This window comes from Acinonyx jubatus, chromosome D1, assembly GCF_027475565.1.
Source record: "Acinonyx jubatus isolate Ajub_Pintada_27869175 chromosome D1, VMU_Ajub_asm_v1.0, whole genome shotgun sequence".
Taxonomy (NCBI): Eukaryota; Metazoa; Chordata; class Mammalia; order Carnivora; family Felidae; genus Acinonyx; species Acinonyx jubatus.
In genome coordinates this window covers 56,558,690-56,583,735 of record NC_069390.1, presented here as the reverse complement: position 1 = coordinate 56,583,735, position 25,046 = coordinate 56,558,690, and the positions used below count along the sequence as shown (strand labels likewise).

The window sequence follows — 25,046 nt, the reverse complement described above, 5'->3', positions numbered from 1 at the left end:
AGAGGATAGACCAGGGGAGATTAGTGCCATAAAAACCAAAGGGATAAGAAGAGAGTTGCAAGGAAGGAGAAGTCAACTGTCAAAGAGAGCTGAGAACCCAGATCTCTCCTCCGAGCATCAGATCAGATTTCTAAATCCAGCTATCTACCTGATATCCATTGGGATGTCTAATAGACATTTCAGAATTAGTGTCTCTCAAATAGAGGTCTTAATTCCCCCACAACCTGTCACATGCACACCCAAATTTGTTCCTCCCTGAATCTTCCCCACCTCTGTAAATTGACATTACCAGCCACCCAAACAAAGACCAAAAATAATTTTACTTACTTACTTACTTACTTACTTATTTATTTATTTATTTATTTATTTATTTACTGATAGAAAGAGAGAGTGCATGCCATGTGCTCATGAGCAGGAGAAGGGCTGAGAGAGAAGGAGGGAATCCCAACCAGGCTCCACACTTAGCATGGAGCTGATCCTACCCCCCACCCAGGTGCCCAACCAGTGCCCCCCAAAATTATTCTTGATTATTCATTTTCCTTCACTCCTAACATTTAACCCACTAAAAGATTCTACAGATTCTACATTTAAAGTGTATGTTGAGGGGTGCCTGGGTGGCTCAGTTGGTTGAGCGTCCGACTCTTGGTTTTGGCTCAGGTTGTGATCTCACAGTCAGGAAGGGGTCTGCTCCGAGCTGAGCATGGAGACTGCTTGGGATTCTCTCTCTCCCTATCTCTCTACCCGTCTGCCACTCTCTCTAAGTAAGTAAAAAATAAATAAACACACTTTAAAAAATAATAATAAAATACAATAAAATAAAATGTATGTTGAATATATTTGCTCTGCTCACTTCTACCTCCACCGTCATCAAGCACTTTTATCTTATGTCAGAGCTACGGCATCCTATCTGGTCTCGTTCTGGTCCCGTTGTTCTCCCTGAAATCCATTTTCCACCAAGCAAGCAGATGATTTTTATTTAATATGAAAAGGTCATGTTACTTTCCTTCTTAAAATTCTCCAGTGGCTTCTCACTCTTCAAATAAAATCCACACTCCTTACCTTGAGGTTTCCAGGACTCTGTCTCCTGCCTACCTCTTCAACCTCATTTCATTCATTCCTCTCCTGTGTCCACTACATTCCACTCACACTACTGTTTCTTTCTGTTCCTTTGGTCCTCCAGTATACCAAAGCCTTTCCCACCTCTGAACCTTTGTAATTATTTTTTCCTCTGCTTGGATTGCTCTTCCTTAATCTTGCAGATTTGCTTATTTTCATCCTTCAGATTCCTGCCCACATGTTATTTCCTTGAAGAGACCTTCCCAAGCCATCTTATCTGAAGTGACTTCCCTCAGTGACTTTCTCATCATCTTGTTTATTTCCTTTACAGAACTTATCACTGTCTCTGATTATCTGCTTTCTTTAGGATGAATTGCTTCTTTATTGACTTGTTTGACCTTCCCCAACGCTCTTCCCCAATATAAGCTCAGGGGTGGAAGGACTTCACCTGTTATGGTAGTCATTCCTGGTGAACGTATTTGTCACATAATAGAGCCTCAAAGATTTTTTTCCTTAAAATATAAGCACGATGTAAAAAGGATAAAAGTTAAATAGTGTAAAAAGTGAAACAGCCAAAAGTACCTCTCCCATTTCTTTCCCCCAGTACCCCTATTCAGAAGCAAATATTGTTTCTGGTTTTGTTTCCTCCCAGAGATTGTCTATGCATGTATAATTATATATGTATTTGTCACTCCCACATTTTTTCTATAAATGGGAGAGTGTCACTCCCACATTTTTTTCCATAAATGGGAGAGTACTATATAGTGTTCTACACCTTGCTGTTTTTCACACAACAGCATGAAACAGTCTTAGAGATCATTCTCTCAGTTGATCAATTGATAGGTAGATAGGTCTGCCTTATTCCTCTTTAAAAATCTGTATAAACGAATCCTGGTTTATTTGACCAGTCCTCTGTTGAGGAACATTTCATTTGTTTCTGATCTTCTGCTACTCATAAACAGTGCTACAAAGAATGTTCTACATATGTCTTTGTTCATATGTTTAAGTAGATTTGCATAGTCAGTATAGAATAGTTGTTTTTTTTTAATACGAAATTTATTGTCAAATTGGTTTCCATACAACACCCAGTGCTCATCCCAACAGGTGCCCTCCTCAATGCTCATCACCCACTTTTCCTCCCTCCCACCCCCCATCAACCCTCAGTTTGTTCTCAGTTTTTAAGAGTCTCTTATGGTTTGCCTCCCTCCCTCTCTAACTTTTTTTTTTCCTTCCCCTCCCCCATGGTCTTCTGTTAAGTTTCTCAGGAAGAGTGAAAACATATGGTATCTGTCTTGCTCTGTATGACTTATTTCACTTAGCATAACACTCTCCAGTTCCATCCACATTGCTACAAAAGGCCATATTTCATTCTTTCTCATTGCCAAGTAGTATTCCATTGTGTATATAAACCACAATTTCTTTATCCGTTCATCAGTTGATGAACATTTAGACTCTTTCCATAATTTGGCTATTGTTGAAAGTGCTGCTATAAACATTGGGGTACAAGTGCCCCTGTGCATCAGCAATCCTGTATCCCTTGGGTAAATTCCTAGCAGTGCTATTGCTGGGTCATAGGGTAGATCTATTTAGAATAGGGGTTAAGACTATGGGTTGGGTTTAAAACCTGCCTCTGCCACTCAGAAGCTTTGTGACCCCAGGCAAGTTCTTTTCTCTGTGCTTTAGTTTCCCCATCTGCAAACTAGGGGGAATAATAGAACCAATGTCATAGGGTAAGAGTGATGATTAAAGGAGATACTGCATGCAAAATGCCTAGTATAGTGTCTGGCTCCAATAAATGCTCAATAAATGTTAGCTGTTGCATCTATTCTTTTTTTTTTTAATTTTTAATGTTTATGTATTAGAGAGAGAGAGAGCATGAACGGGGGCGAACAGAGAGGGAGACAGAGAACCCCAAGCAGGCTCCACACTGTTAGTGCAGAGCCCAATGCAGAGATCGAACCCGTGAACCATGAGATCATGCCCTGAGCCGAAATTGGGCCCTCAACCAACTGAGCCACCCCAGTGCCCCAATTGCTTTTATTCTTATCATCTTATAGCTGCATTGTCCAATATTGTAGCCACTAGCCACCTATGGCTTTTGAACATTTAAAATACGACTAGTATGAACTAAGATACACTGAAAGTGTAAAGTACACACCGGATTTCAAAGGCATAGTAGGAAAAAAGAATGTAAGATGTTTAATTAATTTTATATTGATTACATGTTGAAATGATAATATTTTGGATATATTGGGTTATATAAAGCATATTACAGTTAATTTTACCTCTTCCTTTTTCTCTTTTTTAATGTGGTTACTAGAAAATTTAAAATTACATAAGTGGGCTTGCATTTGTGGCTGACTTTATATTTCTATGACACTGTTGATCTATAGGATAAATTCTGGAAGTGAAATTTTTGAGTCAAAGGGATATGAAAGAAAATTTGTCATTCTCTACTCAAGGTGGTTGTACCAATTGATACTCTCACTAACAATGTATACCTTTCATATTATCAAACTTTTTGGTCTTTACCAATCAGGTGAAAATGTTAGGTTTAATCTGCACCTGTTCTGTGAGTGAGGTTGAGCATCTTTTCACTTATTTACATGATATTTGTGTTCCATTTCCTGAGAAGTCTGTTAAAGGTTTTGTCCATTTTTCTCTTGGGTAATTGCTCTTCTTAGTGATTTTTGGGAACTCTTTATATGTGAAAAATAGCTCTTGGTCATCTGTTTTGCAGGTATTTTCCCCCATATCATCATTTGCCTTTTGACTTTATTTATATTTTCCATGCATGGTATTATGTTTTTTCCACTTGGGAAAAAATTATTTTGACATTTTTATTGGTATCCTATTTCATTTGTAGATTAATTTAGGCAGCTTCAATGTTTTTACAATTTTTATTGAGTCTCTTTATTCATGAACAGGATGTATCTTTCTGTTCTTTCAAGACTTCTATTATATACTCTAGTAACATTTTAAATATTTTTTTAAATTTGTCTATTTATTTTGAGAGAGACAGGGCAAGTGGGAGAGGGGCTGAAAGGGAGGAAGGGAGAGAGTCCCAAGCAGATTCCATGCTGTCAGCACAGAACCCGGTGTGAGGCTTGAACCCACAAAACTGTGAGATCATGACCTGAGCTGAAACCAAGAGTCAGACACTTAACTGACTCAGGCACCCCTTAAATATTTTTGATAGATTTTTCATATTTCTTTTGAAGTTTGTTCCTGGGTATACTTTGTTGCATGGATTCTTCTGTTATTGAATCAAATACAGATACTTTCTGCTATAGATTCAGAAAACCCACAAAAGTGGTTTAAGCTGAGAGGAGTTTATTTTTCAGACATAAAGTCCAAAGGTAGGTGGCTACTGGCAGGGTTCTGTAGCTCAGTGTTGTTGGGCCTGGCATTTCTGCAGTTTTTTGGCCTTTCTCGCCAGTGTGGACATCATATAATGGTTGTAACTCTAGGCATCACATCCATATACAAAGGCAAGAAGAAATGGGCAAGGAGAAAGGCCAGGAGCTTTTTGTCATGTTTTATAAATTTTTATGGTGAGTTTCTGAAAGCTATGGATATAGGCTATGGATAGAATCTTTTTTATGGCTTGGACTGTGGGAGGATCACTCAGATTAGTTTTTGGTATTGTTTCTTTAATTTCTTTAGAATCCTCAGGAGTTTCGCTGATGGGGAGCAATTTCTGTGTTAATTTAGACCTCAGATTTGAAAGTGTTTTCATACCCAGAAGAATAGACATGCTTCCTCATCACCTTTCTAGAATAGTGGGCAGAGCCTCTATACTGTAATTCTACTGATCACAAGGGGTGGGAGGGGAGTCTCAGGTCTCAAATTTCCTGCCTTCCACATGGGTGTTACACCTCAAGAACCAGGGAAATAGTTCCCAAACCCCAGGCAGTCACAGCATTAGCTCACAGCCTCATCACTCTGGTGTTCAATTCTTTCCTTTTTTCCCATTGCCTGGAGTTTTCCCTTTTCTTCTTATGAACTAAGCTATACATTTTAGATAATGTTTTTCCAACTTTAGCTAACATTTTAAGGTGTTTATATTGTGAGAATTTTCATCTAGCCTACCATATTGTTTGGCACAGAGCTTAGTACATAGTTTATATTCAAATGTATTCTTCTCTTCATCATTCAGGATGCAAAAGAGGGTAGTCTTGTCATATATATGGTAGAAGTCAGTATAGATATTTTCTAAGCAGAGTCCCTTCTAACTTTGAGATCCTATGAATTACAGAAATACATTTTCTTGCTTTTTTGTTAACTGTTCCTAATTTCTCGTTGATCAAGCCACTTGACAAACTGACAGCTTAATGAAATGTATTCTGATTAATACTGAAAACACATATACTGAAATGTATATGCAGTAATTAACATGTTAGTTATCTTTCCTGATCTAGACTTTATCTGGTGTGACATAAATTCTACTTTAATTTATAGCTGATAATTTCTTCTTTATCACAGAACTACTTTATAATGCTAAAATTTTATAGTGTCAAAGTTTATGGATATCCCATAATTTCTTAGATTATCTGTAGTATATAGTTATAGATCTAAGAGTATGATTGAATACTATGGTATATGTATGCATTAATATGTTGTCATAATGGTGCCCTGATTATATTTTACTTGTATTGTTATTAAAGTATACTTCTAAAAGAGAAAATAACACATGATCATTTTATTAATGAGTCCCTGAGGAATCTTTATCATCAACATCCTTTCATATTACTTTAGTCCCGTGTTGACAGTTTCTACTTGATTAATTTGGTATGGTTATTTATAAAGCCAAAGATCTCTACTGTAGCAAAAAATATCTGGCCTACATTTCAAGTAATTATAGCTGTATTTACCTATCAACTAGGTTTATTGGGAAACTGGTGCCCAGATCACATCTCCTCATGACAAAGAAATTCTGAAATGTATAGAAGAATGTGTGGAACCTTGGAATGGTTCCTGGAATGATAATTTAGTGGATACCAGCCCACTGAAGAGAGATCCTCTGCAGGACATTTGCAGAAGATACATGGAAGATCTTAAAAAGATCTGTTTTCACAGGTATCTATGGGGGGAATGTAGGATAGTATTACCATACAATAAGATTAATAAAGGAAAGAAATAGAAATAAAAATGTGTTGGCTATGGATTATATGAAGAATATAGCTAAATAGCACTATTCATCATAGTTAAAAGGTGAAAATAACCCAAATATCCATCAACTAATGAATGGATAAATAAACTATGGTATATCCGTACAACAAAATATCATTCAGCTGTAGAAAGAAATATTGATGCATACCACAACATGGATAAACTTTGAAAACATGCAAAATGAAAGAAGCCAGTCACAAAGGACCACATACTGTATGATTCCATTTATAGGAAATGTCCAGAGAAGGCAAATCTGTAGAGACAGAAACAGAAAGTATATTAGTGATTGCCTATGGCTGGGAGGAATGGGAGCGTTAGGGGGTGGTGGCTCTGGGGTACACAATTTCTTTCTGGGGTAATGAGAATGTCCTAAAATTGATTATGGTAATGTTTGAATAACTGAACGTAGTAAAAGCCATTAAATTGTACATTTTAATAGAAGAATTGTATAGTATATTAATTGCTTCCTCATAAAGCCATTAAAAATTATAGCTAAATATATGTATTCTCTGTATGAGATCAGGAAATTTCTTCTAAAATTTGATTTTGCCTTATTTCCATATTTTCTTACTATTCCATAAATAGCTAACACTACTGCTAGAAAGCATCCTGGCTTGCTGAGTTTATTTGCTTTATCCTAAAAAATAGATTTTAGCTTTTTCTCTAACTTATTTTAATTATACCACAAGTACCAAGTTTTGTGATATTGACTGAATAATTCTTTTCCTTTACAGGGAATTAAATTCAAAGACCACCTTGAAATTTGTACATACATCTTTTCATGGGGTCGGACATGACTATGTGCAGCTGGCTTTTCAAGTGTTTGGTTTTAAGCCTCCTATTCCAGTACCAGAACAAAAAGATCCTGATCCAGACTTTTCTACTGTTAAATGCCCAAATCCTGAAGAAGGAGAATCTGTGCTGGTATTTTTTTTCTTTATTTAAATTATTATGAGTGTGTTAAACTTCATCAAATAGAACTCATTTGACAATTCAGTGATTACTTACAAAAGTAGATACCATCCTACTTTACATAATTTAAATTATATTGGAGCCATATATTCTGTTTTATTTGAAATCTCTATAGTGGATATTTCTACTTCTAGGCTTTTTTTTTTTAAGTTTATTTTTTTATTTTGAGAGAGAGAGGGAGGCGCAGAGTGAGAATCCGAAGCAGCCTCTATACCATCTGCACAGAGCCTGATGCAGGGCTCAGTCTCACAAACCAGGAGATCACGACCTGAGCCAAGATCAAGAGTCAGACACTTAACCGACTGAGCCGCCCAGGAGCCCCTAGGCTTATCTTAAATTTAGCCAAACTTATATTCCTTCTAAAATTTATATCAACTAACATCATCCCTTCATTTAGAAATTAAATGAATTTAACATCTTCAATAAAATCCAATGATTTGGCTGTTTCAGGAACTTTCTTTGAGACTGGCAGAGAGAGAAAATGCCCGGGTAGTGCTAGCCACAGATCCTGATGCAGACCGACTGGCAGTGGCAGAACTTCAGGAGAAGTAAGTAAAGCCTGTTATTTAATTAAAAGCTTAAAACTTTGAAAAACAGTTTTTGATTTTAAGTCTTACAGGCTCATCGGAAATAATAACAATAAGAAAATAAATCTCCCAGAAGCCCACTGTCCAAAGATAACCCTTAGGTTGATATTTTGCCATTTCCTTTCTATATTTTTTCTACTCACATATTTGAGATATGCTATAATTGTTTCTATAAAATTGTTATTATACTATATATATTTTAATATTTTCATTGTCTACCACTTAATATTGAACTATGAACACTCTTCAGTCCTTAAATATTGCTTAAAATATTCTTTTCTTTAAATTTTTTAACGTTTATTTTTATTTTTGAGAGAGAGAGAGAGAGAGGGAGAGAACAAGTGGGGTAGGGGCAAAGAGAGAGGGAAACAGAATCTGGAGCAGGCTCCAGGCTCTGAGCTGTCAGCACAGAGCCCGATGCAAGACCTCAATCCACGAACCATAAGATCATGACCTGAGCCAAAGTCAGACGCTTAACCAACTGAGCCACCCAGGAACCCCTTAAAATATTAATTCTTAAAATGGAATAATACCCCAACAGATTGCTTTATGAATACAATCATTTTCTAATCTTGGTCCTTTGGGTTGCTGTGGATTTTTATCATTATAATGTTGTGACAAATGTCCTTACACAGACAGGATATCATATTCTAAATTTTTCTCTCATTAAGTAAGAGAATAAAAGTTACAATGTAATAATTTTTCAGCAGACATTGCTGCCATTTCTACCCAAAGTTCACCCCTGGTGAGGTAGAAATGGTACTAAATGTTTTCTCAAAAATCTTATGTGAAGGATGGTAATTTGTTTGTATGTCTTAGGGTCAAGAAATTTTAATAAGAAGTTATAAAAGTGTTGAACTGAATTTTCATTCTCTCTCCAGTGGTCATTGGAAAGTTTTCACAGGGAATGAGTTGGCAGCTTTGTTTGGGTGGTGGATGTTTGATTGCTGGAAGAAAAATAAATCAAGAAATGCTGATGTGAAGAACGTTTATATGTTAGCCACCACAGTCTCTTCCAAAATTTTGAAGGCAATTGCACTTGAAGAAGGATTTCATTTTGAAGTAAGAAAAGATAATATCTGTGTGCTACTTTTCTAAATCAATTTCTTTTTTAAAATTACATGAGCTATTACTTAAACCCATTAATCTGACAATTTTTTCAAGTTTATTTATTTTGAGATAGAGAGCACGAGCTGGGGGAGGGGCAGAGAGAGAGAGAGAGAGAGAGGGAGAGAGAGAATCCGAAGCAGGCTCTGAGCGATCAGCACAGAGCCTAATGCAGAGCTCAAACTCACAAACTATGAAATCATGACCTGACCTGAAATCAAGGGTCGGATGCTTAACCAACTGAGCCACCCAGGTGCCCCTCTAAATCAATTTCTATACATTAAATTCACCTCCCCACTAAAACTGACTTTTATTGATTTGATTTATAATCCCCCCTTTTTTCTAATTCTGTTAAAATTTGCTCATCTTTTGACAATTCAGACACCTTGAGCCAAGTTCATCCAGTATGTGAATTTCTGGAACTAAGATAAGATGTTCTTTAAAAATTGAATTAATGCTTATTATTTCATACAACAATACTTGGTTTTCATACTGAGAAAATCTTGCTCCTAGTGACCTCATCAGTAGCATAAACTCCATTCCAAAAAATTGTAGGTATCATCGACCACTGTTTAGGCTCTTCAGGTTCAGTCTTAAGAAAATTAAAGCAGTCTTCTAAATTGTAAATGAAGACCCAATGATTCTCCATCCAAAAAAACAAATAATGACTCACTCTCAGCACAGATCTGTAACCTCTGTCTCAGGCAGTTAAGCTGACAGTTTTTAGAGCTTCTGAGACTGATGCCAATTAAATTGCTTTTCCTCTGCCATCTTTGCCAAAATGTCAGTGTAAATGTCACCTCTGGGCCTTTTTTTTTTTTTTTTTTTTTTTTTTTTTTTAGCCACAGCCAAGCTACAGGTCTTAACATTAATTGGCTGAATAAAATAAAATTATACCTGTTTTAAAGAAATGGAACTTTCATTCTCAGGCTTTTAAAGAAATACAAACAGCAAAAGAGCAGAAATTGAAAATTTATTCAAGCTTGAGATTCTGAATTATGTTAATGTTAACATTCTCCTTGTTAATATCTCTGGCAAAAACAACATACAATGAGCACAAAAGAGAAAAAAGAACCTGATTCTGGAGACCAATATTATAAATTTGCTTCCTTGTGTTGTTGTATGTAAGGAGGTAGTAGAGGTTTATTTTTTTCCACTGAGGAAGTAGAGAGGTGAATTGGGAATCATAAGTTAGTAATGGTCAGCTCTAAAATCAGTGTCTATCACATGCTCTTTCTGTTGACTCTAAAACAGTTCACGTCTTTATTTATTTTTTTAATCTTTATTTATTTTTGAGAGACAGCAACAGAGTGCAAGCAGGGGAAAAACAGACAGAGAGGGAGACACAGAATCTGAAGCAGGCTCCAGGCTCTGAGCTGTCAGCACAGAGCCTGATGCAGGGCTCAAACTCACCAACCGCGAGTTCATGACCAGAGCTGAAGTTGGATGCTTAACCCACTGAGCCACCCAGGCGCCCCATAAAACAGTTCATGTCTTTATTTTTTTTTTAATGTTTTATTTATTTTTGATAGAGAGAGAGAAAGAGACAGAGCATGCATGGGGGAGGGGCAGAGAGAGAGGGAGACATAGAATCTGAAACAGGCTCCAGGTTCTGAGCCACCAGCACAAAGCCCGATGTGGGGCTTGAACTCGGGAACAACAAGATCATGACTTGAGCTGAAGTCAGACGCTCAACTGACTGAGCCACCCAGGCACCCCAGACAGTTCATGTCTTTAAAGTGAACAGTAGCTCATCAGATGAAAAGTCCTTGAATCTAATTACCAAAGAAAGGCTCAGTAACTCTCTTGGGTTTATTTAGGCCATGGTATTATAGTAAGGAACACTTGGTTCAAGCATATGCTGTGATAATGTTGTAAGTGTATCATTAAAAACCTTTATGGCCTTCAATTATTCAGGGGGACTAAATCACACCCTTTGTAGGGTGCTCTTATATTAGTACTTATAATACAGCCTAAAAGACAGTTTCTGAGAAGCAGTGTAATTGAATCCTGGCTCTATCTCATATACAGCATAATCTTGGGCAAATTTACTGAGCCTCTATTTCAGCAACAGAGTTTTTGTAAGCATTTAAAAAGACAGTGATATAGAGCACCCGCTAACAGTGCTTGATAAATAGTGGATGATCATAATAGATGTGTGTATTTATGTTACTTTGTGACTATCTGTATCACCACTTTTAACCGCTGGACTGTATTTGGTGCAAATCACCTATTTGTGTGCTCAATGAATAGTAGTTTATCAGTCGTGGCAATGTGAATCCAAGCATTTCCTGGCTGTATGCTTACTACTTTATAAATCTGTGTGGACCAAACACCGTAACAGAAGATCACTATGAGAGTGTTATGTGCGTTTAGCAATAGGCTTTACTATATTTTTATGAGGAGTCACTTAACTAGAGTGGCCTTCTGTGCATTTCAGGAAACATTACCAGGTTTTAAATGGATTGGATGTAGGATAAAAGACCTCCTGGAAAATGGGAAAGAAGTCCTTTTTGCATTTGAGGAGTCAATTGGTATGTAGTAAATATTAAAATCTTTGAAATTTGAATGAGAGCATCTTTTTAAATATAGTAATTCTATGGAGAGGAGTTTTTGTCTTCTGGTTTTGCATTTTGTGTTGTAAAAACCATAGAGAACTCAGAAATATGTGGCTGCATTTTTCATCGTGGGGAAAAAAGACCCTTAAAAATTCCCTAAATACCTTCAGTATCAAGGGGTATCATCTATTACTAGGCTCTTAAATTCATTTGTTCTTCTGAAGAAATAAAACTATTGAAATTAGTATTTTTAATTTTTTTTAATGTTTATTTTTGAGAGAGAGTGAGACAGAGCATGAGCGGGGGAGGGGCAGAGAGAGGGAGACACAGAATCCAAAGCAGGCTTCAGGCTCTGAGCTGTCAGCACAAAGCCTGACACGGGGCTCGAACTCACGGACTGTGAGATCATGACCTGAGCTGAAGTCGGACACTCAACCGACTGAGCCACCCAGGCGCCCCTGGAAATTATTTTTTTCAAGTTTATTTATTTATTTTGAAAGAGGGACAGCATGAGTGCAGAGGGGAAGAGAGAGAGGGAGAATCCCAAGCAGGCTCCATACCATCAGCGTGGAGCCAGATGTGGGGCTCGAACCCATGAAACCGTGAGATCATGACTTGAGCCGAAACCAAGAGTTGGATGCTTAACCACTGAGCCACCCAGGCACCATTAAAACTATTGAAATTATTATAGGCTTAAGTTTTCCCCTTTTTTCAAAAATGTGTTTTAATTCTCAGGTTTTCTGTGTGGAACTTCAGTTTTGGACAAAGACGGGGTGAGTGCAGCCGTTGTTGTTGCTGAGATGGCAGCTTACCTGGAAACCATGAACATAACATTGAAACAACAACTGACTAAGGTTTATGAAAAGTAAGTTATGTTATTATGAATTTCTAGTTTCAATTGCTAAATTTCTCAATTTTTTGGTTCTCCTTTTAGATTTCTAAATTTGGTTTTGAAAATAGCCAATCCTTTTTAAAAAGTTCTAAAACTGAACTAAAGACTTCCACTTTCTACATAATACAATAATAGGCTTATCTTTAATATGTGCTTTCCTGAAGAGTTATCTGACATCTGATTTTAACACTTTAAATTTTTGTGCAGATATGGTTATCACATTTCAAAAACGTCCTATTTCTTGTGTTATGATCCGATTACCATCAAAAGTATATTTGAAAGGCTTCGCAATTTTGATTCTCCAAAAGAATATCCAAAATTTTGTGGGACATTTGCTATATTGCACATACGGGATGTTACCACTGGATATGACAGCAGCCAGCCTAATAAGAAATCAGTAAGTACCCATATATATTTTTTTAAGTTTTTTAACAATTTGTAGTACTTCGTACTATAGTGAAATGGTGGAAATTCAAGCCTGTGAGTGTCTTGAAACTAGGGGATTCATTGTTTTTCTTCAGAGCAGTTTTTTTTTTCAATTTTTTTTTTGATGTTTGTTTATTTTTGAGAGAGACAGAGTGTGAGCCAAGAAGGGGCAGAGAGAGAGAGAGAGAGACAGAATCTGAAGCAGACTCCAGTCTCTGAGCTGTCAGCACAGAGCCTGACACAGGGCTCAAACCCACGAACCGTGAGGTCATGACCTGAGCCGAAGTCTGACGCTTAATCGACTGAGCCACCCAGGTGCCCCATCTTCAGAGCAGTTGTAATCCCAGAGCCTCCCTGCCTCTGATCCTGTCCTCCTCTTTCTCCATGTGGGGAGATGGGAAAGAGAATTAGACAAAAAGAGAAAGGGAAGGAGAGAGGGAGAATGTGTGATGATGCTATATAATGCTGAAAATAAAGTCTAAAAGCCTAAAAGTTCACAATTAACCCCCTTCTATTTGTAACTTCCCTTTTCGACCTTATTCCCTATACCTGTAGCCAAATAGAACAACTTAATAGTTTCTTACATGCATACATTTTTATTAAAAATTTCTCTCTTCTTGCTCAAGCTATTTCCTCAGTCTTTGTTTCCTTCCTGTTGCTGCAGGTCCACACCTTAGCCATTATTTAAGACTTCAGACAAATGTCACCTCCTCCACATACCCTCCAGGTCCCAAAATTAGATATCTTCCTCCTGAGGTTTCATTATATATAGTGCTTTCCTCTTGTCACTTATCACTTTCTATCTTATCATTGTGTTGTACATGGCAGATCCATTTCTGATACACCTCTGTGCCTCTCAAGGCTCCTGCCTACGTGGTAGGTGCTCAACAAATATTTAAATGCTATAGATTGCTGATCATATGTGTTTGGTTATTGTTATGGTTATTAGCCTAAATTTCCATTTATAATGTCCTGATGTCTCAAGTTGCTAGGGGCATAATATATTTTGGGAAATCTGCAACTTCTTGTGTATAATATAGCTCATAATCCTTTTATGTGTGTATAGTCATCTGGTCAGCAAATATTGGTTCCCAGTTGTTGGTATTCTGTATATGTGCAAGGATGTGTGTATCTATTTTTCTGTCTTTGTAAACTGCTTGAAGAGAAGAACCAAATTTTTTGCTTCTTTTTATTTCACTACTGTTGCTGTGCTCAGAGTAGTTCTTGCTGTGATGCTTTTTTCCTATTAACCCCCTTTAAGCTTTATGATATTCATTATTCAGAGTACTTTTCTGTGTGTTCTCTGCAGATGCTTACAACAATTTTATAAGGCAGGTGCTATAGATGTTGTTAATCCCCTAAGGTCACTTAGTAAGTGTCAAAGACTTTGTTAGGTTTTTCTTCACATTTCAGATTGATATTCATGTGTATGTTCAATAGGCATTTATCAGAATCCTTTGGTGCTACAGGTACAGACACACTGGAGATAGAGCAATGACAAAGGCGCTGTTTCTACACTCAAGAGTCTAGTGGGGAAATGGAAGGAAACTGATTACAACGTGACAAATGCAACCAGGGGGTGCATAAGGTGCCATGGAAGAGCATAGGAAGGACCCCTGCTCGGATTTGGGAGGCTTATGGAATACATTCTAGAGGACTTTTGGGAGCTGAGTAAGAGTGGGAGTTATCCAGATGTAGGAGGAACAGTGGGTGTTCAGGCAAACGGAGCAGCAGGTGCTAGATCTGGAGGTGAGAAGGCATGTTCTCCTTCATAGAACCACAAGGAGTTCTCTACAACTGTAGTGGTAGTGTGGAGTTTGAGACAGAATGACCTGTGCGGTGTGTGGGTTAGAGAGGGACAAACTCCCAGGCAGGAAGATCAGTTCATATGCTGTTTCAGTAATCAAGCTGAGAGATGATGGGAGCCTGAATTTTTTTTATGTTTATTATTTTTGAGAGAGAGATTGAGAGTGGGGTAGGGGCAGAGAGAGGAGGGGGCAGAGGATCTGAAGCGGCTCCATGCTGACAGCAGAAGAGTCTGATGCTGGGCTCGAACTCACGAACCATGAGATCGTGACCTAAACCAAAGTTGGATGCCTAACTGACTGAGCCACCCAGGTGCCCCTAAATTTAATATAGTAGCAGTGGAGATAGAAAGTTGGGCGAAGTAGAATACACAGGACTTGCTAATTGATGGTCTGTGAGTGAAAAAGAGGAGAAGAAGGTGTCTGTTTTTTTTTTTAATTTTTTGTAATGTTTATTTACTTTTGAGAGAGAGAAAGAGACAGAGTGTGAGCAGGGGAGGGGCAGAGAGAGAGGGAGACACAGAATCTGAAGCAGGCTCTAGGCTCTGAGCTGTCAGCACAGAGCCCATTGTGGTTCTCAAACTCATGAACTGCAGGATCATGACCTGAGCCAAAGTTGGACATTTAACCGACTGAGCCACCCAGGAACCCCAGAAGGTGACTGTTTTAAGCAACCGGTGTATGGTAATACCACTGAGGGAGGGGTTTCACGGAGAGGACCAGGCTCAGGACACCTGGTGAAAGGCACCACTGTCAAACCCATGTCACAGTACAACCCCCACAGGTCCCCCAAGATACCTTCATAGACAGATCTGTGGTCCAGGAAGAGTACAAGTGTTAATCCATATGTTCAATGTCAAAAGTAAAGCTTTATTTCTTTTTGTAACTTTTACATAAAAAGTATACAATTTTTTTGTACCCCAGTAGGTTATTTGCCCTGTCCTCTAGGATATGGGCACTCTGCTTTGGAAGCTATTGATAAACTGTGAAAGTGCTTTGAAATTGTAAAGCACTTTGCAAATGTAGAGGCAGTTTGGACTTTGGTACAAATAGGCCTGGCCTCAGCTTCTTGCTCTGCCACTTTAGCTGATTACCTCGACTAGGTTGTTTACTCTTTTTGAAACTTGTCGGTAAATTGGAAGTAATATTTACTTTGGAAGATTATTCTTGAGGCCTAGAGACCATGTATATAACCCAATGCCTGTACTATTATAAATGTTAAGTACATGGTATATTTATAAATTATTATGTATGTACTCTTGTATTTTATGATTCTTTTAAAAATATTTTCAACTGTAAAAAACACATAACATAATAGGTACCACCATAACTGTTTAAGCATGCAGGCCCAGCAATGTTAACTATATCTGCATTATTTTGCAACAAATCTCCAGAACTTTTTCATCTTGCTAAACTGAAACCCCATACCATTAAACAACTGCCCCCGCCCCCCACCAGCCCTTGCCAACAGCCTTCTACTTTCTGTTTCTATGAATTTGACTCCTTTAGATACCTCATATAAGTAGCGTATGTTTTACAACTCTTGAAAATGAAAAAGGTACTGAGTGTAACTAAGCTGTTGTTAAAATTGTGCATAGGTGCTGCCTGTGAGTAAAAACAGCCAAATGATTACATTTACTTTTCAAAATGGCTGTGTGGCTACTCTTCGGACAAGCGGGACAGAACCCAAGATAAAGTATTACGCAGAGATGTGTGCATCACCAGAGCAGAGGTGAGAATTGATTTTTTGAATATATACACACACACACACACACACACACACATATGCACATATATAAAGTTTATTGAGATACAGTTCACATACTGTACAGTTTACCCAAAGTGTACAATTCAGTGGTTTTTAGTATATTGTGAAATCATTACAATCAATTTTTTTCTCCATGTATTCTCTTTTTTTTTTATTCTCAAATTAGCTAACATAACAGTGTAGTCTTGGCTTCAGTAGATTCCAATGATTCATCATGTATAACACCCAGTTCTCATCCCAACAAGTGCCCTCCTTAATACCCATCATCTGTTTTCCCCACCCTCATCAACCCTCAATTTGTCCTCTGTATTTAAGAGTCTCTTATGGTTTGCCACAATCATTTTTTTTTTTTTTACTAACAATTTTAGAACATTTTCATCACCTCAAAAAGAAACACCATCCCCATTAGCAGTCACTTGCTATCCCCCACCCTCTTCACCCTAGGCGGCCACCAATCTACTGTCATTATAGACTAGTTTATTGTGGACATTTCATATAATGGAATCATACAATATCTAGCCCTTTGTGACTGGCATCTTTTACTTAACATAATGTTTTCAAGTTTCATCCATGTTGCATGAATCAGCACTTTATTCCTTTTTTAAAAAAAATTGTTTTCATGGCCTAATGATATTCTATTGTATGGGTTATAAAACTTTTTTATCCATTTTCAGGCAGTGGACATTTGGGTTATTTCCACATTTTAACTATTAATGAATAGCAGTGCTACAAATATTTGTGCAAAAATTTTTGTGTGGACATGTTTTCATTTCACTTGGGTATATAGGTGGTGTAGAATTGCTAGGTCACATGGTAGTTCTATGTTTAACCTTCAGAGAAACTGTCAGACTATTTTCCAAACCAGCTGTATCATTTAGAAATTGAATTTTTAAATTTTAGTGAATTTTTATTACTGGAAGGTTCTGTGAGCTTTAACTGTTATATGTTGAACATAAAGAAATGATGAACAAATAATTTATTTTCAGACAATATTCATTTTTTAAATTTTTTTTTTTAATTTTATTTTGAGAGAGAGACAGAGAGGGAGGGAGAGAATGAGCAGTGGAAGGGCAGGGAGAGAGAGAGAGGGAGAGAAAATCCCAAGCAGGCTCTGTGCACAGAGCCCCATGTGGGGCTCAATCCCACAAACTGAGATCATGACCTGAGCCAAAATCAGGAGATGGATGCTCAACCAACTGAGCCACCCAGGCGCTCTGAGAATATTCATTTTTTACATCAAATATGATTTGACTTAATCTGCCTAATTTATTGCCTTTTAAGAGTAAGAATTGTGACTAAATTGACTTTAATAAACATCTCAAATGCTATTTAAACTTACTAAAAGTAGTACCTTGTCACTGATTAATATACTTTTGGGAAGGAGATTTTTTGGAATTGCCTTCAGAGTCCGAGGTACATTATTTTGTATGTTCCTAAGTCTTTGCATTTAAGAGTAGATTTTATTTCCTTTGGGGGCAAAAAGACATCCTGAAGTCATTCAGAGTAGAGTTTAAAGGAAACTAAACTGGGTAATGCTATATTTGGCTAAAACTAAAGGATGATTATTAAAGTAACAAAAAATGATTGTGAAGTCAGTTGAGAAGAGGCTTTCCGGGAAATCTTTTGGGCAACAGCAGTGATGACTTTGAAGCACATCCCTGTAAGTGTATATTTATTTTTTAAACATCTCATTTTTCTAGTCACATCTCCCTCTGTACCTGAATCATGCCATGTCATCCCATAATATCTACTGGGTATCCTTCAAAGTTTTCAGGAAGCCATTTTAGCATAACACCTAGTATTGGTGTTCTAGGCCATTAAATTGCCTAACTCAGGAGAAATCTGTAGATATACCGAAACTCATCCATGTACTGTGTACCAAGAAACTCCCTTTCGTGAAATTCAACTTCAGTTGGTGATAATTGTGTTTTGTGTGTGTGTGATCGTTTCCCCTTTAGTCTTGTTTTGTTTTAACTGAGTGAACTTCTGTTTTGTTAACAAATTGTTTGATCATCCTCTCCGGAATATGTCCTCTTAAAATTATAACAATTTAAATTAATTTTAAGGTGATGAAAATGAAGAATTTCAAAACCCTTAATCTTTCTCTTCAGTGACACTGCCTTACTAGAAGAGGAATTGAAGAAACTCATTGAAGCTCTGATTGAGAATTTTCTTGAGCCCAGTAAAAATGGACTGATCTGGCGTTCTGTTTAGTGCACACCAGTACATCATTTCTTTGCACTGGCACATGGAACAGAACAACAAAGAACTCCATGTGTTGACATCATATTAGCATTCTCTCCCTATCTCCTCTGGCCAAGTATCCTTTTACTTTTATTTTCTTTCTTTTGGTTAGCTGACTAAACAAACTATCAATTTGAAATGCAATGGTCTGGAGAGAAATGATTCAAATTTTTTCATAATCTTGAACAAAAGTCATTGCATTAAAAGTATTATAGTGACACGTTGTTCTTCCTTTAACAGAAAAAAAACAATACATAAGTGAGTTTTCTTATTTAAGTGTGATTAAGCTTAGTTCCATATTATAATTGTGTAGAGCATGGTTTTTAAAAAAAAGGCAGATAAATGCTATATAATTGTAGAGTTAGTTAAGGAAATTAATCTATAAAATTGACAAGAAAATGGCATTGCTCCCATAATACTGTGGGAAAGTGTCATTGTTATGTCACAGGTATTAACTTACAAAGTAGAGTATTTGAAGTAGGGTATTTGCATTTTTAGCTTAGAACCGATGTTACAATATGTGGTTTCAGCTTCTCTTTTTCAGGTGCTCTTAATGTAGTGTGAACTTATTGTACGTATTTAAAATTCTGACGTTTACTGAACGTAAAACAATAGTGGCAATGCTCCTAGTGGTTTCGTTCTTGTCAGATTTCTTAGTGCCTTCTCAGGGTATGGTATGAATTAAAACAGTGTTCCTGCATTGAATATAATTTAATCAGCCAATTTTCAGACAGTTGAGGAAATCTTCCAAACTATGTAGGTGCTTCCCCTCTATAGCAAATAAATTTGCCCTTTAAAAAAATCTTATGAATGTAAATAAAAATGTTAATAAAGGCAAACTCAGTGTAACTATACTGAAGGATCTTCATGTTAGAGTTCAGGCTCAGTAATCACAGCCTTCAAGTAAAGAAAAAAATCTGAACTGAGAAAGGAGCTCTAAATTTATTTAAATGTCTAACTTTGGAATTACATTTTTATAAGTAGATTTATTCCTTTATCAGATGAAGTAATGCTAATTTTACTAAGAAATAAAATATCCAGATTTTAGGTGTTAGAAAACACTAAAACTACATGTTTTAAAACTAAATTCCAGTTTGTTCTAACATCTTGCTGGCCACTGTAGAATTTCTGATCTCAAGAGTACTCTTTACCAATATGGAAAAAAATTTTGGAAGGTCACTTTTGGTTGATTCCCCAGACTTCTAAAAAAGTCTTAATAGAGAAATACCGTTTAATCTCCTTAAAGTGTATCCTGTCCTATATAACTCACAGAATAATTAAACCCAAGTGCTGTAGTTAAGAGGTAACAATCACAAGGCCTTGTGTGTAATTATACTGAACAAATAGCTAGTGGGATATAACTGGTATTAGAGAATTTATTTCGTAAAAAATAATAACATAAAATTTAAACATTTATTAAATAACAGTTTGGTTTATTGCAGCTATCAGCTAACATTTGGTTGAACCCATATAGTCCAAGTATAATTTTCAAATTATTGTATTGCCACTATTGTTAATTTGTTCCTTCCTTTCTTATAGCTAGATCTTGTATGACTGTAGGTAATAGCTAGCTAAGGGTAGAGCACCATACTTCTGAATGACATTGTTTTCAAAGGCTTTGCACTAGGGAAAATGTGTATACTTTTTTGCTTTATTGGCTTTAAGGAATGTAGAATGTAACTTAGGAGATAGCCTATATTCTGCCAAGTATTATAAACAATGCTATATATATCAAAAATATGTGTATTGGGCTTTAGTGTCTGTGTTTCCATGACTGAAGAACAAAGTGAAGCTAAAATGATATGATAGCCCATTCATAATCACTAAAGCCATGTCATGATTGTCATTCTATTATAAAGAGAACAGTTTGTGTGCTTTAATATAATACAATGTTTAAGTCATCTTAATCAAGGTGAAAAGTTATGAAAGCTTAGGTTATCTCAAAAATTTAAAAATCCAAAGTTAAAATTAACAAAATTTTACAAATGTTCCTGAAATGTATAGATTGAGGGAATTATTAGATTCTAGCCAAGCTCTCAAGTCTATGTAAGCATGGTATTTTAACATGAACTTGACATAGTGGGTATACAGTGGCCTAATAGAATAAATCAGTAATCCAAGTCAACCAGGAAGGGCAGAGGTGCTGGCCCATGAGTCTCAGCCTTGGGCTCTACATTGTTTAGCTTTTTCTTTATGAATTATATCACAAAAATGAATGCATTCTCCTTGAGTATATAGATCAAAACTGGGCTTCTCTAGAGTTTTGGGGAAAAGGAACAAACTAGTGGGGCAAGGTCAAAGAATACATTGAAAATAAGCAGTAGAAATAAACAAACAATAGAAAAGTCAATAAGATGGCACAGGAACAACTTCTTGTGAAGGGCAAACTAACCTCTCAAAAAGTAGGGAATAAACTGGCTGTTGGGCAAGTTATTTAGCTGTGTTTGTTATTATGATGAACAAATAGCGAACCTTTTGCTTTCTTTCCTTTATTAGCAACCACTAAAAAGAAGCCAAGTTTTAGGAGGTGAGAAAAAGTACCCCTCTTACTGATTCAATTCCTGCTAGGATGTTGTGTCTTAGGATCATATGGGAACTGGGGAGGAGAAGACATAGCAGAAATAAAAAGGAATATAATACAAATTGGAAAATAAGACTTGTGAGAAAGAGTTCAAAGAATTAAGATCATTTAACTCTGGAGGGGAGAAAGCTGTTGAGATAGTTTAATAAGTCTTCTTAAGTTATTAGTTGAATCTTTTATTGAAAGGCTCAAAGTAAGAAGAAATATATCAAACTATTCTCTATCTTCAATGAGGACAGACTAAAAAAGAATAAAGATCTTTTAAAAAAATTAAATAACAAATTTATATATTAAGGAATGTACTAAATGGATTTTAAAGGTTCCTTCCAATACTTTTTTTTAAAACTCAGGTTGGGACAATGATGATATCATAGCACTGAAAGTTACATTTGAGTTTTTGCTCCTTATCTAGAAGAATTTAGCTCACAAGAGAGTTTTTGTATATGTTGAGTAGTAGACGCACGAGTGCAGTCTTTATTCACTGCATAAAGACCTGCTTGGATATTATTTTTAATTTAACCTGGCAAATAAGTGAGACTTGAACACCATTTTATTCATCTTGAAGACTATATAGCATTATAGGATATTTGAGGGTTTTGTTTTAACTGTATTGTTATTTGGGTGTCCTAACTTCAGCAGAGAGGAAGACTCTGTATACTCTGGGCATAATAGTGTGGATCCAGTGGAAAAAGACTGGATACTCTGGGCATAACTTTATATAGGAAATAGACCTCCTATTTCTTAAAGAGGTTGCTTCTGGAATTGATCGAACAAAGGTATTAGCTGGAGTTTAATGGAGAAATTGTTCTGTGAACTATGAATTGCTGCTATTGGTATTTCTTTCAGATGTTTTCCACTGATATTTGTGATGCTTGAAAAATCCAAATTTTGATTGGATAAATTTATTTTATGCCTTTTTCTCTCTACCTCCCTTTTTCCCTAGGTCCCCTCCCACATTTTGTTACTGTGAAAAGCTATTGCCCTATTACCTCACTGATAAGAAATCTTAATTGTATTCATTCAGAATGCTTTGAACGTGTTCATAAACTATGTCTGTTTTTTGGACTTTTGGTTATTTTGTTATTATTGTGAGAATATTTAAGACATTGTAAGAAGTAATTTTAAATCTATTTCATAACCTTTTTGGTCTGTCTGGATACTACTATATGTTAATTTATTATAGCCTTTTACAATTCATTTGTTTTTCTGAGATTGCTCTAGAAACTGATGAGGAAAGAGTCCTACTAATCAATTGAATGGTCAGTTGATCTCACATATTATTTCAGGTTTCCTTGTACTTGGGGTATCCAAAGCACAAAATTTGAGGAAATCTTTTTTCACATTTGTCCCCAAAGCATCTTACCATAAGCCGTAAGAAGTCCCAGGTGGAACGAAGAGGATCTTTCTTTGCAGGACTTAACACAGCACGATTTTCTTTAGTTCCAGGTGGAAACAAAGTTAAAGTTTTCCATTGGTTACTTTAAAAAATTAACCATACTATTACATTCATTAAATGATCTTTTCTCTTTGTTCATTCAAGACTGTGTACTTGAAAAAGAGGACATATAAGAATGAGTAACGTGTCCAAGGTAAGGGCAAATGACATATCTAAAGTTTGCTTCTCAAATTTTTCCACCCTAAAGCAGAAGAGTATAAATACTCTTGGGGGGGGGGGGAGGGGGAAGGGGCCCAAGCACAAAATCTGAAGTAGTCTACCACTCGTGAAATTTCGTGTTCTGTCTTAAAAACGTAAGTTGAATTTTGCATTCTCCATAATAAAACTGTTTCGACATAAAGATGATTCCTTCAGTCTTCACGGAAACCAGTGCTGCCGGCAAGTAGCACCACATTTAGCACATGGCCTCTCAGTTTTCCCCCTCTACCCTCCTCAATTGCCGCGTCTGCCTGGTGGTACACACACTGACTTTGGGAAATATAGGACATACCTAGGATATTCCCTGCCTTTTAAAAGCTGAACTTTGAAAGTATTAATGCCAAATTAAACTGAACTGAAACAGCTCCGTTCACTGAGCCTTATATAATATTGTCAGAGGTGTTGGCCCGTTTGTTTTCATTAACTCATTGGCATTTCTTGACCGAGAAGGAGCACCCAACTATCAGCTCCCTGAGAGCAGAGATCATGTTTTATTAGTTTTTCATACCCACACCCTCCCCCTGCCCCCCCAGATACAGTACCTGTTATAGAGTGCCTAGTTGGTGACAGTAGGAATTAGGGGGTTGTATTTTAAAGAAACTAATAGTTTAAGTAAGAAACAATCAAAAATGTTAATTTTCTGATTCAGTTTTTTTAAGCATTTCTCATTGCTGGAATTTATGATAAATCTTCATTAAGCATGCACACCCTTAAATACTGTTTCTTTTGAGAGGGCAGAGCATATTCCTATTTGCAAATTATATATAATGCCTAGTATTTTACACTCAAAGCAAGATGTTGGCCAAGTAGGCTAAGAAGGTATCTATGTAGACTTAATATCACAGGTTATAAGTGCCATTTTGAGCCTAATAGTGCTACCTTCCAAGTGAGTCACAACTAATTTGAAACTATTTGGTATATTTTTGTCCACTGTTATGATTCATCATATATCTTAAAAGAGGCACTCAAACAAGAGTCTGCATCTGTATATATGGTGAGGCCTTTTTGTTTTAGGCTAAAATAAACTCTTTGTATTATGTCATTGAATATGCCAGATAAAATATATACAGTTAAGAATGAATTATTTTTCTGACTTGTGCAGCAGTTGCTCAAAATTGTGCCCTTGTTTTAACAGTTTCTGTCAACATTTTCTCATTTTTTTCCCGATGAAAACACCAGGATGTATCATAAGTACTGCCTGTGAGAATATGCACTTGAAGTGTTTGTGAGTGGATTTCTGGTGGTTTTAGCAAATGAAGTGTTATCGGTAATAAACAGGCCTCTTTATAAGCATGAGTCTCTGTGTAATTTTTATTATCTTAATTACTGTGTGGTTCATAAAGTTTGCTATCCAAATGGAACATATTTTTGAAATATATGCATGGCATACCTAGAACCTACTTTCAGCCTAAATGAATATTCTAGCTTATTATTCACTAAACATGTTCATAAACTGGTTCATCAGAAGTCCCAGAAGAAAGAGCTAATATTCAAGTTTTTTCCATCTTATTTTTCTCTTTCTTTCATTTGACCTAATTTGTCTATTCACCTTAGCATCAGTTAACATAATAAAAAGTTAAATATATAATATATTTGTTATTCCTGGTCCTTCCTTCCTGTCTTCCCTAAACTTGCACTTCCTCATTTCTGTTAGTGATAGGACCATTCTCCTGTCTTTATTTTCCTCTCTTTAATTCTGATTCTAATCATTAAATGGTCTCATCTTGCATGCAGCTTGCTTGAAATTATTTTATCCTTCTGCTTCATTATTTTTTTTTAATTTTTTTAATGTTTGTGTATTTTTGAGACAGAGAGAGACAGAGCATGAGCCGGGGAGGGGCAGAGAGAGAGAGGGAGACACAGAATCTGAAGCAGGCTCTGAGCTGTCAGCACACAGCCCGACGTGGGGCTTGAACTCACGTACTGTGAGATCGTGACCTGAGCTGAAGTCAGACTCAACCAACAGAGTCACCCAGGCACCCCATGCTTCATTATTTCATTTTATAAATATTTATGAAGTTGGAAATATGTAGGTACCAGGGGCCCTCCAGAAGGCTACAAAGTAGGAAAAAAGACACAGCAGCCATTTTATTGTTGGAACATCCTGTTCAGGACACTGTTCCCACTACCCCCAATCCACCAGATCACCTTTATCTATTCCTTATGTCTTTGGATTCAAAGCACTAGAAAGAAGGCCCAGTTGGCTTTTGTGAAACTTTGGTGA

The 25,046-nt window shown here is 36.5% G+C and overlaps 1 protein-coding gene across 1 annotated transcript in view; it reads left to right on the top strand.

The window, feature by feature from the left end:
- PGM2L1 (phosphoglucomutase 2 like 1) overlaps window positions 1-24,118 on the top strand; it is a 49,850-nt gene extending 25,732 nt beyond the window's left edge. The window contains exons 6-14 of the mRNA XM_015075582.3: window positions 5,942-6,135; window positions 6,963-7,152; window positions 7,651-7,748; window positions 8,669-8,849; window positions 11,335-11,428; window positions 12,188-12,317; window positions 12,552-12,741; window positions 16,174-16,307; window positions 18,455-24,118. Of these exons, the coding sequence (XP_014931068.1) occupies window positions 5,942-6,135; window positions 6,963-7,152; window positions 7,651-7,748; window positions 8,669-8,849; window positions 11,335-11,428; window positions 12,188-12,317; window positions 12,552-12,741; window positions 16,174-16,307; window positions 18,455-18,557 (1,314 nt within the window). The 3' untranslated portion in view covers window positions 18,558-24,118. The remainder of the gene's footprint in view (window positions 1-5,941; window positions 6,136-6,962; window positions 7,153-7,650; window positions 7,749-8,668; window positions 8,850-11,334; window positions 11,429-12,187; window positions 12,318-12,551; window positions 12,742-16,173; window positions 16,308-18,454) is intronic.
- The last annotated feature ends 928 nt before the right edge of the window (window positions 24,119-25,046 follow it).